Source organism: Halichoerus grypus, chromosome X, assembly GCF_964656455.1.
Source record: "Halichoerus grypus chromosome X, mHalGry1.hap1.1, whole genome shotgun sequence".
Taxonomy (NCBI): domain Eukaryota; kingdom Metazoa; phylum Chordata; class Mammalia; order Carnivora; family Phocidae; genus Halichoerus; species Halichoerus grypus.
This window is the reverse complement of record NC_135727.1, coordinates 1,734,918-1,754,469: the sequence shown is the minus strand read 5'-3', so window position 1 is coordinate 1,754,469 and position 19,552 is coordinate 1,734,918. Positions and strand designations below refer to the sequence as shown.

The following is a 19,552-nucleotide window of genomic DNA, read 5'->3' as shown; positions in this document are numbered from 1 at the left end:
TGGACTGAGCCCTATGAATTCCTACTTCTGGGTCATGAAGCCATGTCACAGAATAACTCACAGAAAGAAGAGTTTTAACTGGTTTTGAGAAGAGCCCCTCAGCTGGATGTTTTCCAGCGGGTAAATGGGAGGAACCCAGAGAGCTCTGCTTGCCTTCCAAGCGCAGGCCATGACACATGGCAGGTCCTGTGGCCTCTGGGCCCAGCCTGGGCAGGGCCTTGTGTCCTCAGTGTTTCCCAGGTGACCTCTCCTGGTCTCCTCACTGTGGCCCTGGGTAGGCCCTACTGCTATGCTACCTCCAGACAAGACCTGAAGGGCTGGTGGAGTAAAATCACACTCTGCTACCCTGTGTACATCTCTGTACACAGTCATTTCCAAACACACACATCTTCCTGATCAATAAGTAACAAAGAGCCGCCACTCTAAGGGATCCCCATTAGTTTCTTAGCACCTGTCCCCAACCTCCTGCCCACCCAGCCTTCCCTGCTCTGTAGAGACAGGAGTTGCCCTTACTTACTTGATCAAATACACATCATACTTCCCAGCGGAGCGGCCAGATTTCCTTTGCTTGAGCTTTCGGGTCCAACCTTCAGGCAGAGTGGGGTCATCATACATGGGTCCCCGGTCACGAATGATGGAGCGCCGCTGTTTGGGGGAGGCAGAAGCTTCCGGGACAGCTGGGGCTGAGCCTGACCCTTCCGAGGTCTCCGCTTTGCCTGCCTCTGCTGGTTCAGCAGAGTGGTGAGCCGGTGGCTGCAGGGGCTCATGCTTGCCCTCTTTGTCTTCTTTCTTATCCTTCTTCACTTTTTTAAACTTCAGGGGTTTGTCCTTGAGGCCCTGGAGATCCTGGTCTTCTGACTTTTCTTCCCTGAAGTGTTAAATAAGTATGTAAGTATCACAGGGAACACACTGATTTGTAGAAAAAGTGAGCAATGGCAGGTTTGGGGTACCCCAGCACAGGTAGGGCTCTGAGAGACAGGGCTGCCCCGCCAATGCTCACCCAGATTTTGATGCCTTTCTCCTAGCTGTCCTGTGACCACTCTGACTCCTTCTGTCCCAAGTCCCACTCCTCTAACATACAGGAGAGTGAGCGGCCTGTACAGGTGGTATTCTTCTGGGTAGAAACACCATGTGGCTTCTTAGTGCAGCGCCTTGGAAGAGGCCACTTTACAAGCTGTGCCCGAGAGCCTCTAGGCTTGATGGCTAACAAGAGGCCCCTGACTGCTGGAGAGGGAGCTGCCCACCCAAAATGTGGGCAGGGCTTCTCTTCACGAAGACCTGGCTTGGGTGTTACTATAGCTTCTGTATTTTAAGTTTTCTCAAATGTGTGCTTGATAAAAACCAGTCATGGGGCACAGTACAACTTACTGACAGTAACAGAGCCTAGCACTACCCCCTTGGGAGGTGGTGCACAGCACAGTGCTGTGGAAAGAACATGCAGGTTTTGAACCAGCCAACCTGAGCTCAAATCCTGACTTTGCAATTTCTAAACATGGGCCCGAGCAAGTGACCTCAACATCCCGTGCCTTAGTTTCCTCATCTTGACAATAGGTACCAACACCCCAGAGGGAGAAAAGTCACAAAGGCACCATATAAACACCGGCCAACTCGGGCAACCAGAAACTGCTGCCCAGGGCTCTGGAGTGAGAAGAGAAGCCATCCCAGGTCTGGTAAACTTTTATCACCAGACATTCCCTTACAACACATGACCGCCTCAGACTCGACCAATGGAAGGGAAGAGCAAGGACAACGGTGCAGAAGAGCACCCTCCCCAGGTTCCAGGGCAGGCGCCTCCCCATTCTTTCCCACTGACAGAGCAGCTCCTTCCCTATACTTTGGCTCCACCTGGTAGGGTCCCTTCCTTGTGTGCATTGGAAATGATCACCATGAGGCCCTGGACCCTGGAATCAGAGTCTGGCCGTGATGTTCTTGGGACAGGGCTAAGAGGGCAGAAACACAACCTGGGCTGGGGAGGCTTGGAATCAGCCATCTGCTGGTCTCTCGGCAATTCATTCTAGAAAAGAATAAGACTATTCCTGTCCTCAGTATCTCAGCCCTAGAACTGTCCTGTCCCACAAGGCTCGTGTCAGCACTGGATCACTACCTCATGGCCGGTCTACCCCAAGCAACCTCTCCCTTGTTCACACTGTGGAGACTCCAATGAAGGCATGTGGTGTGCACTGGTAACCAGACTCAAATGATGTGGGTAAGCTGCCAAAGGTGGGTTTGTATCAGGACACACTTGGCACCATGAGGACAGGCCTTTTCTAAACAGCTCAGGTCAGGGGTCAAGACACAGGCTCGCCCCTGAGTTCCTCCCTATCCTGGGTCATCCTCTAGCAGTTCAGGGCTTTGAGCACGGCTACCAGGGTCACCCTGATCCAGCCCATGGCCCATAGAAGATCTTTTCTTGCTGTAAAGTGAGGGTCTCTAATCTGTTGCAGCACAGAGCTTAGTTTTCAATCCTCGCAGTCTTAGCTCCTCAGCAGGAAATGAGGAAGAATCCTGGGAAGCTAGGCGTGGCCTGTGGCCTGCATGCCCCCATCACAGAGGGGAGAAGGGGAGCTTGCCAGCAGCAGAGTGGCAGATGGACTGGAACGACCACTTCCACACAGTCCACCACAAGGGCACTGCTGAAGGCCAGGGCTGCTCCCTGGAACCTGGATAGTCCTGGAGTCAGAGGACAACACTGCACCCATGGGAAAGGTCTGGCTTCTTCAGAATGCTCATTTATATTCCCCAAATGGTTTAACCACCATGAGGTCAAGTACAAACCACATGCCCTGGCAATGCATCTTATAGATAAACAAGGGTATCAATGCCATCAAGGGCAATCCCTTCTAGAACTCTACCCTAAAGAGGCACCCCCCAAATGCAAAACAACAGGTGTATGATGTTATTTGTAATGGCATTATTTTTCCTGCCCCAATACTGCACATAACTCAGAGAGCTGCCAGCAAGGACATGCGGAATGAATGGACGACACTACGCCTATAGCATGGAGAGCCATGCAGCTGGAGAGGGCTGTGAAAGAGCACCTCCGGATCTCCTACAGATCGTAGGCTGCCTTTCATGTGAGAAACAAGGGAAGAAGTGCTTCCTAGTCCCAGGGTGGGTGGGAATGAGGTAAGGTACAGGCGCGAGACAAAACCTCTCTGAATCACGTAAAAGTTTACATAACCAAAATGAAAACAAAAATAAGCGATAACAAAATGTTACTATATTGAATGCAAACACAAACACATGAATTTAACTGTATATCAAACTGATACCATACCACAGAGAAAAGATTTATTTCAAATATCTCTGACCACAGTTCTCTGCACATCCCTGGTGGGACATATTCTAAGGCCTAATACGGCACCCCAGGGGCAGGGAACGCACCCAACGTCCACGGAAGGAGCCAGACTGGCCCTGGGAGAAGTGGATGGTTGTGGTTCTCCGGTGGCCTGTGGGGGCAGAAAGGCAGGGCAGTGCTTGGATGGAGAAAGGGAAAGTCAAAGGACACAGCTGCTGGTCTGGCCGAAAGGGCTCCTTGCACTAGGTGACACTGTGACAAGGCGAGTGTCCAAAAGAACAAACTGACTGGAACACAATGAGGGACAAAAGAGGGAAAAGCCTATAGGAAGCAAGGGAGCAAGCCATGTGGCTATGTGCCAGAAGGTTCTGGGCAGCAGAGAGGCCTCAAGGGGGATGTGGAAGGCTTTGTCAGGTTGCTACTGGGGAGCCTCGGGCAGGGGAAGGGATGAGGGCTCTTATCTTCCAAGGATCATTCTATTTGCTGTGCAGAGAGTGGACTTCAGGAAGCCACGTTCATATATTCTGGAGCTGGGAGGATCTCCAGAAAAACCACCCTTCCAACTCTTCAGTGTTACAGATGAAAAGAAAAGGAAGTATACAAAATTCCCTTGTGTGGTTGGGGAACTTGTCTGAGGTCACGGTTGAGTTGATGAATGTTCATCAACCGCCCTTGCCCTGAGCCAGACTCTGCTAGGGGCTGGAACAACAGGGCAGAATTATCATCATTTGGTCTTCAAGAGCCCCCAGTTTAGTCAGGGGGACAAGAAGTAACAAAAAAATAGTGACACCCTTCCCTGTTCCAGGCACAGGGGAAGCCCAGAGATGGGGATCTCCTGGAGGAGGAAGGCTTGAGCTGGGTTTCCAGGGCTGAGGAGTTCTACTGGCTGGCAAGGAGGGCTCAGGACAGGCCAGTGATAGTAGGCAGTGATATCAATAGCTCCATCCCTAGAGGGAGGAGTGACTAATGACTCCTACCCTGTGTCACCAATGGTTCTGGCTGGCCCTCTCTCCCATATTCTTTTGGGTTAAGATGGCACTTCTGAGGAGCATTCCCTGCTCCTGCCTTCCCCAATCCCATGAGCAGGAGTGCCCTAGGCCCCCCAGTGTGGTTGGAATACACCACTACATAGGTCAGCCCCCGCCCCCCACCCCGGCACCGATGGTGCGTGCCTTCTTTATTGTTGTCTCTCCACTTGACGCACAGTGCCAGGCACAGGAGTGCCAAGTGACAATCACAACCCAGAGGCTGTACTACCTTTGCTTCTTCTGATGACTGTATCCCTCTGACCAATAGCTCTGAAGAGCAGGGGCTAGCTTAGCACCCGAAGCAGGCACGGGCTGAGTAAGTGAACAAAGGATGAGTCTGGGTGCTACCGTAGCTGCTGAGCGCTGGGGGGCTGGGCTGGCAGGAGACGAGGCTGGGGCAGTAAGTGAGGGCCTGGGAGAACAGGCAGTGACAGTCTGTGGTGACAGGGAGGGCAGGGTGTGGGGGCAGCAGTATGGAGGATGGCTATGCTGGGAGGACAGGCTCCAGGCTTCCACAGATCAGCATCAGGTCTGCAAACACTCCTCCTGTGGAAACTACAAAAAAATGCTAGACCGAACATCTTCTAGAAGATATTACAAAAGATGCTGTTTAAAAAGTTTTACTTGGGGGCGCCTGGGTGGCTCAGTTGGTTAAGCGTCTGCCTTCGGCTCAGGTCATGATCCCAGGGTCCTGGGATCGAGCCCCGCATCCGGCTCCCTGCTCAGCGGGGAGCCTGCTTCTCCCTCTCCCTCTGCTGTTCCCCCTGCTTGTTTGTGCTCTCTCTCTGCCAAATAAATAAAATCTTAAAAAAAAAAAGTTTTCCTTGCACTGGTAAGCTGGTGAAAAAGGAATATACAGTTTAAAGAGTAAGGGAAGGAAGGTAGGGGATCCTGTTCTATGGATAAATCTGGCAAGTGTCCCGTTAACAAGTGATCAAACTGAGCATCAGCACTGTCCCATCTCACAAGAATGGGTAACTGAGGCCATAAAGAAACAACTGGAAGATTCCAAAGAGAAGGGCATTCCACCCAACTGTGAGTCTGGACTCTTCAAAACAGCAGCCTGAAGAAAAGGTTTGGGAACTGCTCCTAGTTAAAAAGGACAACAGAAGGCAACACGCAATCCTGTACTGGCTCCTGGTTTGAAGGCACTGAAGGGGTGGTCATGGGCCATTTGGGGAATGTAAGTATGGTTCATGTTAGCATGGTGCCAAGCTCCTTGAGGGTCAAAAGTGTACTGTATGCCCTTAGGAAAGCCAGGTTCAAGCAGCACTTCTGAGTGCAATGTGGCAACAGTGACTCAGGGAAACATATGCAGTACAAATGTGGCAGCATGTTTGAAAAGGGGGGGGGATGACATCAATGTAACTGGAAGCTGTGCGGGTTGACAGTGATATTTTGAAGCAGTTTCGGGCAAGTTTTCTAACAATTAAAGAGAACACCTTCACATTACACGAATACATTAAGAGGGAAAGCTGGAAACCTTGTTGAAGTGCCTTCTTTTAGTGGCTCAAAGACCCACAATGTTTTCCACAGCGTTATGCTCTATATGGTGAAGCTGTGAGTGTGAATGAAGGGAAGGTGTCAGGGTTATTTCCCTGTGTTTAAATAAAAATCATTGCAAGGGGCACCTCACTGGCTCAGTTGGAAGAGCATCTGACTCTTGATCTCGGGGTCGTGAGTTCCAGCCCCACACTGGGTGCAGAGATTACTTAAATAAAAAAAAAAAAAATCACTGCCAAAGGCAGCCTTGCCTAGGACCCCAATTTAAATGTCAAAGGAACATGTGCTGTGGCAGGAACCACAAATCGGGGGGTTACAGCTGATGGTAATGCTGGGTGCAAATGTCAACAGACACTTCAGTGTGCCCCGGTGTTATGTCTCTTAGCCAGAATTTTAATCAGAACTGTCAAGGATTTTGTTAGTGAGCTCAAATCACATAGGTTTGGCGTGGCTTACTCCTCCCATTTTTCCCATAACAACTCTTACTTTTTATTGTGTGATTTGTAGAACACACATATCACATGGAAGCAGAAAGGCCTTCACAAACTTTAAACATCTACGAGGCAGGAAAGAAGGCTCTTGAGTAATAAAACATCATCTAGTAAGTTTGCTTCTAGAACGCAAACATTAGATCAAATCTTTTCTTTGATCTAGCGAAGGAAAATCAGAGTTGGAGGAACCTTGTTTTTGAGCCAAATTACTGTATCCCAAGGGGTTTGATGGCGCGAACTGCCTGTACTTTCATAATGAAAGTAACCTCCAGTAATCCTGCAGAAGGCCACCCTGGGAAGCTGCACCTGACACTCATGTGACCCCAGGCTCCTGTCCATTACAGGGGTGCAGGCAACCAACAGCTGGCAGGTGCAGCTGGCCAGGCAACTGTGACTGAGGAGGGACTACTCAATCCCCGAGGCTTTCAGATTAAAAAAGAAAAAGGCTACAAAGCCAGGTGAAAGCAGCAGCTGAAAGGGGTTTTTCACTTGAATTGGAATCCAGCCCCCTCCCAAGTGAGCTCCAGGGATCCTTCCAGAGGCACAGCAATATCCTGGCCCCATTTCAGTCATGTTTGCATGAGGCCAGTTTCAGGATATAGCATTTCTCAGCACCGTTCATTTCTAGTCACCCATTCCACTGAGCTGCAGAAGGAGCCTGAGTCCTACAACGAGGCCATGACCCATCAGGGCAAGGTGGTGGCTACTTCCCCAGGTGAATGGTCAGGGACCAGAGGAGAGAAACGGCCTTCTTGCAGTGGCTGCTTCCATCCTGCAGTGTCATTCACTCAGTGCTTCCAATTCTTTCTACCTTCAGTATGAGCTGCAGAATCTCAGAATCAAGGAGGCTTCTCTGCACGAATCAATAAAGGCAGCTGCACTTTGAGATGCCAGCTTCAGTCCCTTTTAAGATCTGAGAGAAATCAAACTGGCACTGGAAGAGAGTGTCTCAGTGGTCTCTGGGGAGCAAAAGAGCAAATGGGGTTCAGCTCAAAGGCTATAGCAGTAGAACCTGAAGTTCAACGGCTCTGAATTTAGTGTATTTTTAAATACCTCAGTTTTCAGAAGATGCAAGAGAAACTGTTTTGAAAAGCTAAATAAAATACAGCTCTTGACAGTCAAAGGGAGCTCCTTCCCCAAATGAAGGCACCCGGTGCCATACGGTAGATCTCATCTTCATAGCATGAGTCCGTCACACATGGGGCAAGAAAAGCAGGTTTAAACAAACACTGCTACTGTGGAGAACAGTCAGGCAGTTCCTCAAAAGGTTAAACATGGCATTCCCACAGGACCCAGCATTTCCACTCTAGGTGTAGACCCAAGAGAACTGAAAACAGGGACCTGAACAGGTATCTGTAAACCCATGTTCATAGCAGCATGATTCACATTAGCCAAAAGGTAGAAACAACCCAGGGGTCCACTGACAGATGAATGGATAAGCAAAATGTGGTCCATCCACACAATGGAATGTTATTTAGCTTTAAAAAATGAAATTTAGACACAGGCTACAACTTGTATGAACTTTGGAGACTCTATGCTGAGTGACATCAGCCAGCCACAAAAAGACAAATACTACATAATTCCATTTATATGAAATGTTTCAAATAGGCAAATCCACAGAGAGAAAGTAGATTAGTCATTACCAGGGGCTGGGGGTAGTGGGTAATAGGGAGTGACTCCTAATGATTATAGGGTTTTTTCTTCTTTTTTTTTTTTTTTAGTGGTGATAAAAATGTTCTGGGACCAGATAGAGGTGATGGTTGCACAACACTGTGAATGTACTAAATGCCACTGATTTGTACATTCTATATTTTTTTAAAGATTTTTTATTTATTTATTTGACAGAGAGAGCTAGAGAGCACAAGCAGGGGGAGGGGTAGAGGCAGAGGGAGAAGCAGGCTCCCCGCCAAACAGGGAGCCCGATGCGGGGCTCGATCCCAGGACCCTGGGATCATGACCTGAGCCGCAGGCAGATGATTAACCATCTGAGCCACCCAGGTGCCCCTGAATTGTACACTTTAAATGGGTGAATTTCCTGCTGTGTGAATTATATCTCAATTTTTATAACACCCCACCAAAATGACAGCTGACTTTGCCTATTACCCTAAACCGTAAAGGTAGGTTTTACGATGCCCAAGCAGTGCTCAGAACCCACAGCTGTTTGGCTACAGGCAGAGTCCAGGCAAGTAACTCTGCCATGCATCTGAGAGAAAGAGGCCAGCATGGGACTGAGGGGGATATATGCTAGACTAGACCAAGCTGATTTGAATGCCATCTCTGAAGCCCAAGACATGGTAACCATGGCCGTTGAAAAGAATTTAGTTCAAGAAGTTTAATGACATAAAAAAAAGTTTAATGACTAGGCATTTAGCCAAGTTGAAGGCTGCTGGCTAAATATTCTGAGGGCATTTGATCAATCTTTTTCTTATTGTGGTTAAATGCACATAACATAAAATTTACCATTAGCAGCACTTAGTACATTCACAATGTTGTGCAACCATCACCGCTATCTAGTTCCAGAACATTTCATCACCCCCGGAGGAAACCCCATACCCATTAAGCAGTTATTCCCCCAGGTCACCTTACTCCCAGCCCTCAGCAGCTACTAATCTGCTTTCTGTCTCTATGGATTTGCCTATTCTGGACATTTCATATAAATGGAATCATACAACAGATGGCCTTTTGTGACTGGCTCCTTCCACTCAGCATCATGTTTTCTAGGTTCATTCATGTTATAGTATGTATCAGAACTTAATCCCGTTTTATGGCTGAATAACATTCCATTGTATGGAAACAGCACACTTTGTCCATACATCTGTTGATGAACAGCTAGCTGGGTGGTTTCCACCTTTTAGCTACTATGAACATCTGTGTGCAAGTTTTTGCATGGATATATGTTTTCAATTTTCTTGGGTCTACACCTACAGTGGAAATGCTGGGTCATATGGGAATTCTATGTTTAACCTTTTGAGGAACTGCCAGGCTGTTTTCCACAGGGTTTCCTTTGGGATTGATGAAAATGGTCTGCAACTAGATAGGAGTAAAGCAGGGCAGCAGAAACTGCTTCCACTCTGGAATGCTTAGCAGGTAGGGGCAAGCTTTAAACAGAAGTCACCACAGCAAGAGCACTGGGAGTGGCACGGGGCAATGTTTCACCTACTCACTCATTCAGTAGCTAACATTCTTCTAGGTACTGAGGATGAGCTGTGCTAGGGCCAGGAATGCTACAGCAAGAAGACAAGCTTTCTACCTGCATCCATTTCTTTCTTCTTCTTTTTTTTTTTTTTAAAGATTTTATTTATTGGGGTGCCTTGGTGGCTCAGTCGCTAAGCGTCTGCCTTCAGCTCAGGTCCTGGGATCAAGCCCCGCATGGGGCTCCCTGCTCGGCGGGAAGCCTGCTTCTCCCTCTCCCACTCCCCTTGCTTGTGTTCCCTCTCTCACTGTGTCTCTCTCTGTCAAATAAATAAATAAAATTAAAAAAAAAAAAGATTTATTTATTGGGGGGGGAGGGCGGGAGGGAGAGAGCGCACGCACGAGCAGGAGGACCAAAGGGAGAGAGGGAGAGGGAGATAATCTCCAGCAGACTCCGCACTGAGCATGGAGCCCTATGCATGGCTTGATCCCAGGACCTTGAGATCATGACCTGAGCCAAAACCAAGAGTCGGAGGCTTAACTGACTGAGCCGCTCAGGCGCCCCAACCTGCATCCATTTCTTATCTTTCTCCTGGTGCTGTCTTCCGAGCAGAGTCAATAATGAAATCATAGCAATTTTGACGAATGTTGTGAAAGGGGAGATACTGGGAGGTAGGGGAGGAACTCCAGAATATGGATGCAATGGCAACACTATGGCCTGACGATGTGAGGCTGCTGGGGGTGGGGGGAGGAGAGGGTCCAAGGTGGTAAAGCTGGTGAAGCTGTGGATCATGAGGTGGCTTCCCCACCAGCTGCCCCCATGAAGGCAACTGGAGGGGGAGCTGGCCAGATGAGATAAGAACAGGAGAAAACCAAGAACCCAATCCTCATTACTGATGTTTCTGCTATTTTATCTCTTCCCCTAGAAAGGCCACATTGTTTGAATTTGCTCTCCATTCTCTAGCTTCCACATCTAGCAACTTCTCTTCCATCATGTTCCCTGGAGCCTTTGCTCCTACATGCCACAGGGTGCTCACAGTCATCCCCTGCACGAGTGGTTGGACACTTGGCCTCCAGTGCCCCCATGACAAATATCCAGTCTTCAACATACTAACAGCCAGTCTCCAAATGCACTTACATTATATTTGCCTTTTTGGTCCCCAGCAATACATTCCCACAGCTGCTTCTTCCCCCACTTGTCTGTTGATACTGTTTTCTTCTTACCTCTGTATACTTTATGTAAGTTTTACAGGCTTTTATCAAAGCGTTGGCTGCTTTTATCAAAGAACAGAGTATTTGCCAAAATAAATTTTCAACAGAGGCAATATATTTTTGGGGAAAAAAGAGGCAGAAAGGAAATCTCTAGTAATGGAAGAGAGAACTCTAAGAGCCAGCTCACTCTGTGTTTTCCTTATTGTGCCTCTTACTAGTGTAGGTCACCTCCTATCTGCATTCCTAACAAACTTCTTTTTCCCAGTGATGACATCTGAGCCCACCGAAATGGCCAACAAAATGGAAAAAAAGGGGGAAATCTGTCAGTGCTGGCAAATAAGAAGGGTGCCACCAACGGCTGAAGCACTCTGAGTGCTGTAGAAATGGTGCGGCTGGGCCCAATGTGAGTGAAGTACTGTTTGCGCAGTTCTACCTTACTCAAATACGGGAGCACAGGAGGGACCCACCAGGAAGGTCTACGAATACGATTCCCCAACAGAGACCTAAGAAGTCTTCAAGGTCAGAACAACAGGACCTTGGAGCCAGGCTGGCTGAAATACAGTTTGCTCGTGGCAAATGGAAGGGCCTGGAATACCACTAGTGCCCTACATGGAAAGGCCAGTAATAGGCTGAGGGGTTTCCCTGGGCACTGCTGAGAAGGGGGACAGCAGAGAAAGACTGCAGTGCTCCAGTGAGACTGCATGGCTGGAACATCCAGAAAGAGATACACAGATATGGATGGAGATCCGACTTGTTCCAGCAACCTCCCCAGCAGCACCCTGGGCCCCCATCCTACACCCCAGCCTGTCACCTGGCTTTGGATGACAGGGGTTCAAAGCCATGGGGAAGCATTGGACAAGCAGGAGGAACTAAATCTCTACCCCATAAACAACTCTGGGGACTGGCTAAGAAAGTAAGTAACACACCTATTGACAAGACAAGTATCAGCAAATTCAGTCACTTCCCTGTGTCTAAACACTAACCAGGGAGAAAATACAATGGTAAGATTGAATACTGTTCTTCCAGTCCAGAGCCCAATGGAACTCCCTTCAGAGCCTGACATTTACCTAGAATAAGCATCTGTGAACAGCCAGAGAAAGTATAGGGGACAGGGCCGTGACTTGCTTCCTATGACCATTGCATCACATGCCACACAACAGAACTGATTCCACACGGATTACAGAATTAGCTTTAAATGGCTGGTTACAACCTCCCACAGACTCGCTCTCTCCCAACCCCTAATAAAACCGAGAAACAAAGGTGGGAGGAGGTGTGAAGGGAAGACTCCATCAAACAAAGGAAAGGGACATAAACCTACCCAGCAGCCTACTGGGGCTCCTGCCCCTGTCCCAAGTCCGGAAGCCATGCTGGGGAGCCGAAAATACCCAGAGACCTTAGCCAATGAGCTGGAGAGAAACAACTAGGTGGGAGTCTGTCACTTTTTCTGTTTAGACCCAGGAACTATAGCATCTCCTGCTGGGAGGTACCCAGCAAGCCAGGTGGGCTCTGTGGGAGATGACTGCTCTTGGGTACAAAAGGACCCAGGGAACTTCCCAGAGCCCGAGGTGCACCCTCTTCCTGCATCCCTGTGGGAACGGCATATACGTCCCTTAAGCAGCTAGAGTGAACCTTGGTATAAGACACTTAACATAATTCTTTTTTTTTTTTTTTTTTTTTTTAAAGATTTTATTTATTTATTTGACAGACAGACACAGCGAGAGAGGGAACACAAGCAGGGGGAGTGGGAGGGGAGAAGCAGGCTTCCTGCTGAGCAGGGAGCCCGATGTGGGGCTTGATCCCAGGGCCCTAGGACCATGACCTGAGCCGAAGGCAGACGCTTAACGACTGAGCCACCCAGGCACCCCAAGACACTTAACATAATTCTTAAGGCAGAAAGAAGAATCCAGATACTGCCAAAGACTACCCAAGGGTGCAGCTCCCCCAGTGTGCAACTTCTCTGACCACACAATACTGAGCTCATGATAGCCCAGAGGAGAAAGCAATGAGAAAGGATGCCAAGAGACCAGGAAGAAAAAGCCAAGAACTCCCCCGCTGTACCAAAGCCAACAGAATATCTGGAAATGACATGGTAACTCTGCAAACATATTATGGCCAAAAGAGAAAAAAAAAAGAGATGACTCAGGAAAGGCAAAGTCTTTCACCAAGAAGAGAATATGCTGAAGGAAAAGAAGGTAATTCTTCGCAACTTTGTAAGAGCATTTTCTCAATAAGAATTCAAAGATGAGATGATAAAACACAGTAAGATGAAAGGGGCAAATTCCCAACCTAGACAAACTGCAGACCAAAACATATCATTATGGAACTAATAAATACATTTAAAAACAGCCAGAAACAGAATATACATAGCTGAAAATCAAATCAGACAAATAGTGAATGCAGATGAAAAAAAACAAAAGCTAAAGCAATTAGAGCAAAGCTAATAGCATTGGAAGAGAGACAAAGACAATCCAACATAAGGGTAATTTGTGTCCCTGTAGTAGGGAACCCCCAAAACGGAACAGAAAATGCTATCAAAAATATAAGAGAACAGACCTGAAACAAAGATGAGCTACATTTCCACCTTGAAAGAACACAATGTGTTCCCAGGAAAATGTGATAAGGAACACTTAACAGTGAGACAGACTCTGGTCAACCTCCTCAACTTCAAGGATAACAGAAAGAATGCTTCAGGCATTCCGAGGGAAAAAGCAAACACAAACGACTTCCAAGGTAGAAAGAGCAGAGGACCAGGAGCGCACAGCATCTACAGAACTGCAGGGCAGCTGAGTGCGGCGGTGAGCAGCACAGGCCAGGGAGCCAGCCTGCAACGAGCTCTGCCTTCACGTGTGCACACAGACTGAGCAGAGGTGTCGGAGAGATGGGCAGGGGGCTCTATGAGGGCAGTCTGAACCCAGATCTGAAGGAAGTGAGGGGTGAGGGAGTGGGTCATATAAAGTGCAGCCCAGGTTTAAGGAGCAGCGAGAGCCACAGCCCTGACCCAGGAACAACCTGGCCTGTTCTAGGAAAGGGAAGAGTGGTGGGCTGGACCCAAGTGAGCAAGGAGGGGAAGATGAACTCAAAATGAAGCGGGCCAGCCCAAGTAATTTGCAGGGTCCAGTGCAAAATGAAAACGCAGGACCGGGGCGCCTGGGTGGCTCAGTCGGTTAAGCGACTGCCTTCAGCTCGGGTCATGATCCCAGGGTCCTGGGATCGAGCCCCGCATCGGGCCCCCTGCTCTGCGGGGAGCCTGCTTCTCCCTCTCCCACTCCCCCTGCTTGTGTTCCCTCTCTCGCTGTGTCTCTCTCTGTCAAATAAATAAAAAAAAAAAGAAAAAAAACGCAGGACCGCTTGTTAAAAAATGGAGAATTTTGAGATAACCACAGTAGAGCATTAAACCAAACCTGGTTCTTCTAAGGCCTGGACACTGTACAGGCTACATGCCCAGGAAGCTGGCTTCGCTTCCAGGCAAGGGACTTTGGATTTCATTTTGAGAGGTAAGAGGCCCCCAGAGGGTTTTACTCTGAGCACTGACATGACCAGATGAACAGTTTAAAAAACTCATCCTAATGATGAGGTTACAGCATGTAAGGGGGGTGAGGAGGCAGAGAGATACCAGGTGCTGCAGGGCGAGCTCATGGTTTGGGGTACTAAATGTTTATTAGGGATTGACATCTGTGAAAAAAGGGGCAGGACGCAGACCTGGGCAGAGGAAGAAACTAAAGTGTACCACAGGCCCAACAAAGCTCCTGTGCACCTTGGACAGAGATGGCAGGGGTGTGTGGGGGCGGTTGTATCCCCACCTCGCTCAGTCACCTTAGTGCTGCCCTAGAAATGGTGGTATGACCTTGGCAAGGAGGCTTTTGCAGCTGAGGCCCAGAAGAGCCCAAAGGAACTGGAGGCTGCCTGCTAACTGCACTCCCGCTACAGCAACCTCCACACCTGCCGCACAGGGCCATTGCAGAGTCTTTGTGGGTGATTAGGTGGCTTGTCTAGGTGCTGGCAGTAGAGCGCACGTGTATGCTGGGGGCAGGGGGAGGACAGATCAAGGGTCCTTTTTTTTAAGATTGTATTTATTTGACACAGAGAGAGAGACAGCGAGAGAGAGAACACAAGCACGGGGAGTAGGAGAGGGAGAAGCAGGCTTCCCGCCGAGCAGGGAGCCCGACGCGGGGCTCGATCCCAGGACCCTGGGATCATGACCTGAGCCGAAGGCAGACGCTTAACGACCGAGCCACCCAGGCGCCCCCAGATCAAGGGTTCTGACTCCCAAATTAGATGTTTTCAATGTTGAGGCAATTCACCTTCTAAAGATCTAAAGGGCTGTTGGATATGTAAGTCTGCAGTTCGGGGGAGAGGTCTGGGTTAGAGACAGATATCAGGGGTCCTCAGCACAGAGGTCCAAAGAGGCAGGTGAGTGAAAGAGGGCACCCTGGATGCTCAGCGTGGACAGCCCTCCCCCCACTACCTGTAGCTGTGATGAGAAGGAGTCAGCAAAAGAGACAGAGGAAAAGAAGCACAATCAGGTGTATCTGCCCAGATTATTGATGGCAAGTGACAGAGACCAACTCTAGCTGATTTACGCAGACAAGGACTTGATTAATAGGCTACTGGAAGACAGAAGGTGGTGATGTTTCCACGATATGAATGTACTTAATACCAGAGAACTGTACACTTAAAAATGGTTCATATGGTAAATTCTGTTATGTGTATTTTACCGCAATAAAAAAAATTAAGGAAAAAAGGCTACTGGGTGGCCAGACTATCCTTAGAGGGTTGGAGGAACAGGTTGGAGTCTAGTTGGCCAGAAACAATATTCCAATCCTGGGGCCAGGCTGCCAGAGGGCAGCTAGCACTGCCTCTGCCACCCTGCAGGGGGCAGCACGGACCACCAGCACCATGGCCACTCTGTGGCCCAGTTAAGTTGTCCTTTCTGCAGCCCAGATGCTGAGCAAGTGCTCCTCTGCTGGCTCTGATCTCCTCTGAGGATGAGTCTGACCAGAACATGGGGCACAAACCCATACCCTTGTGCAGGACTCAGGCCATTTTTTTCTGTAAAGGGCCAGACAGTAAATATTTTCTGTTTTGCAGACCACATGATCTCTGTCACAGACACTGCACTTGCCTGGTATACTGGGAGAGCAGCTACAGACAATGCATAAAGGAAGGGGCGGAGCTGGGTTGCAATAAAACTTTATTTACAAAAACAGGCAGTGGGCCAGATTTGGCCTTGGGATATAGTTTGCTCACTGCTGCCCTGGCTAAAAGGGAAACTAAAAAGGGAAGCATCTGGCATTTAAGCAACTAGTCAGGTCACCTGGCCTCCCATCAAACTCATATGGTGGGGGGAGAATTCCCCCCCAACACAGAAGGGGGCTTAGAGGTGAGGTGTCCAAAGAAAATAAAACTAAGCCAGTGACGCTGCACCACGAAAGGGTGGGGTCCCCAAAGGGACACAAGGAAGGAAGGGTTTCCAGGAAGGAACAACCATGTTAAGAGGAAGACTCACCACTGGCCATGGCAACATGGACATCCACAGGGGAACATCCACTGGCGGCTAACAAGACTGACTGCTCTGTGGATTGTGGGGGAAAACTTCCATGAACTGGGCTGAGCAGAGTGGGAGGTGAGGAAGGTAAAGGCGAGTAGCCAAGTCTTGAAGAGCTTGGCCAAGGGGCTAATAAAACTGGGTGGGAGATGAGGAGGGAGTGCTCAGTGAAGATGGGAAATTCTAAAACACATTCATATGGTGATGGGCATGAGTCATGAGAGAGAAAACTGACAGGGTCCCAGGAAGGGTGGAATCTGTGAGCTCAGAGCACAGGAAGTCTTTGTCACCAGCGGAGCTGTCTGTTAGAGCTCTGTGGGTAGAGCAGTTTCCAGTGATGACAAATTCCAGGCTGTGATTATGGCAGTGGGTGGCAGAAGTCACTGAAGAGAGGAGGGGTTAAGGGCCATCTACAAGCACACTTAAGTCACCTGGGGGATGGAAGGGACTGGGACAGAGAGACAAAGACTGTAGGCCTGGCACCAAATCCTTAGCAGAGGGGAACTGTCTGGGCAGTGAACAAGCCTGCAACAGGGAGTGTGTGGGCTTGGAAAGCTGAGTGGCATGAGTGTGACAGCATGCTTTTTATGAGAACATGGATCCTGAACACAGAGGACACAGCTTCTCCTCCTGTCTGAGGTCCATGGGCTGTCACAGTCAGCAGGCTGCTCTCTTAGCATGAGGTACCGTCAGGGAGCCAGGAATGCAAGAGGAGGATCCAACCCAGATAAGGCCTGGGGGCTTAGTTAGGGTTCTTTTCAGGAAGAGATACTTGAACTGAGTCTTCAAGAATAAGTAAGAGGAGTAAATGTGGCAAGGGAATGATGGACATAGCCAGGAGTATGAGAGCAGTTCTATACAGCTGAGGGGTATATGTATGAGAAAAAGAGCAGCAACGAACGGAAGAGGACAGAAAGAGGCAGGGGTCACATCAGGGGCCCTGATGCCATTTGAAGACAGGGGTATCATTGTTGGGTTTAAAGCAGGGGAGTGAGATTTGACTCTAGGGACCTCAGGGAAGATAAAAATGTGTAGGAGAGTTGGCAAGTTATTGCAGGAGTCCTAAGTGAGATGAGGGCTTGAACCAGGTTGGTGGAAGAAGGGATGTAGAAGACACAGGTGGGAGAAATAAAGGAATGTGGGCAGTGAAGGGTGGGGCAGGTTCCCAGCTTGCATGACTGCTGCTGCTATCAACTGTGACAGAGACCGGAGGATGTGGTGTTTGGCTGTTTGCTCTTCTGATCTAACTACCTTACTTTGGGGGAGGCAGGGGGGTGGTGGGGGAGGCAGTGGGTTGAGGAGAATAGGAGGGAGAAAAAAGGGCAAAAAACCTTCAAATGCCTTCTGTGGTAAAATCTGACTAATGTGCACGAACACCCCATGTGCCTTTTCTAACATGAAACAAAACCAGGTTTTATTTCCTTCATACTTCTTTTTGTGCTCTCTGTCGCCACCTAATGGGATGTCACCCTCAACCCAAAGACCTGTGGACTGACCAGTGGGCAATGGGAGGCTCCTGAGATGGGGATGGGGATGGGGTGGGGGGCAGCATCTGGGTGGAAAAGGACCTGTCCAGCTAACTTTAGATGTCTGACAACACCTCTAGGGTCCATGGACCACCTTCTGGAAGATCAGAGGTTCCTGGAGCTCATAGAAATATTCATTAATAATACCTTGCTCAGGGGCGCCTGGGTGGCTCAGTCAGTTAAGCATCCGACTCCTGGTTTTGGCTCAGGTCATGATCTCAAGGTCGTGAGATCGAGCCCTGCGTCAGGCTTCACGCTCAGTGTGGAGTCAGCTTGAGATTCTCTCTCTCCCTCTGCCCCTCCCCTCACTCGTGCTCTTTCTCTCTAAAATAAATAAATAAAATCTTAAAAAAAATACCTTGTTCAACCTAAGATCATTTTCCAGACGTGCTTTGACCTTGACTTCTCTGTACTCCCAGGATCAACTATCAAACTGAAGTATATTGAGGGAACCACTGTGTAGTTATCCACGAACTCTTGTCTTGTGGGACAAAAATTGTGGGGCACCTGAGCTTAGCTGAGCTGTTTTGGGTTCTGGTGTTTAATGTGCCACCTTTCGTTTAGGTTTATAAATTTGAGAAGGCAAAAAAAAAAAAAAATCTCCTAATGAAAAGTCTTAGCTATGGGGACAAAATAAGGAGCTATACCCCTTGCTGTGTATTCATATGGGAGGAGGGATGAGAGTGAGCTATTAATAATCCCATCATGGGGGCCCAACCCTCATGTTCTCTTCTAACCCTAAATACCTCCCAAAGGCCTCATCTCCAAATATTATCACATTGGGGGTTAAGGTGTGAACACATGAATTCTGGGGGGAGGGGACACACAAACACTTCGGTCCATAACAATGGAGATGTTTATTTTCTACTGCTAAATGGAAAATGAAAAGGCAGTGGATGGCACTATGTACACTGTGTGAAACCAATTAAAACTCAATCTGAGGGGCGCCTGGGTGGCTCAGTTGGTTGAGTGCCCAACTCTTGATTTCAGCTCAGGTCATGATCTCAGGGTCCTGAGATTGAGCCCCACATCAGGCTCCATGCTCAGCAGGGAGTCTGCTTGAGATTCTTTTCCCTCCCTCTCCTCTCCTCCCGTTCCCACAGATGTGAGCGCAGGCTCTCTCTCAAAAAAAAAAAAAAAAAAAAAAGAAGAAGCTTCAATCCAAAAGACAGTAGCACAACAATGAGAATGTATTTCATGCCACTGAAGTGTACACTTAAAAACGGTCAAGATGGGGTGCATGGGTGGCGCAGTCGGTTAAGCGACTCTTGGTTTCGGCTCAGGTTGTGCTCTCGAGGTCCTGGGATTGAGCCCCGTGTTGGGCTCCAAGCTCAATGCGGAGTTTGCTTGGGATTCTCTCTCCCTCTGCCCTCCTGCTTGTGCTGTCGCTGTCTCTCTCAAATAAATAAATAAATCTTTTAAAAAATGGTCAAGATGGTAAATATTATGTTATATGCATCTTACACATTTTTTAAAAAAAAAGCCCTCAATCCAAGGGAAGGCAAGAAAGAAGAAAAAATAAAGAACAGAAAGTGTGGAAAAAACAGAATGTACAAAATAAAGTGGTATGAACAATCTAAACGCATTAGCAATTAAATGGATGTTAATGGATCAAACAGATTTTTTAAAAATCCAGCTATTTGCCATTTTCAAGACCTACATCTAACCCATAAAGACACAGAAGCAAAGAAAATGAAAAGTGGCAGTGCTGACCAAAAACACAGGTGGTACAGTGCGACTACCCATCAGATGTAGTAAAATTCAAGGCAAAAGCCCTATTAATTATAAAGACAGTCACTTCATAATGCCAAAGGGTT

At 48.4% G+C, this 19,552-nt stretch overlaps 1 protein-coding gene across 2 annotated transcripts in view; it reads right to left on the bottom strand.

The window, feature by feature from the left end:
- MECP2 (methyl-CpG binding protein 2) overlaps positions 1 to 19,552 on the bottom strand; it is a 63,599-nt gene that overhangs the window by 10,695 nt on the left and 33,352 nt on the right. The window contains exon 2 of one of the 2 annotated variants that reach the window (XM_036108917.2): positions 518 to 868. In XM_036108917.2, the coding sequence (XP_035964810.1) occupies positions 518 to 868 (351 nt within the window). Of the gene's footprint in view, positions 1 to 517; positions 869 to 19,552 lie in introns of those variants that run through there. The other variant, XM_036108918.2, reaches the window with a different exon arrangement.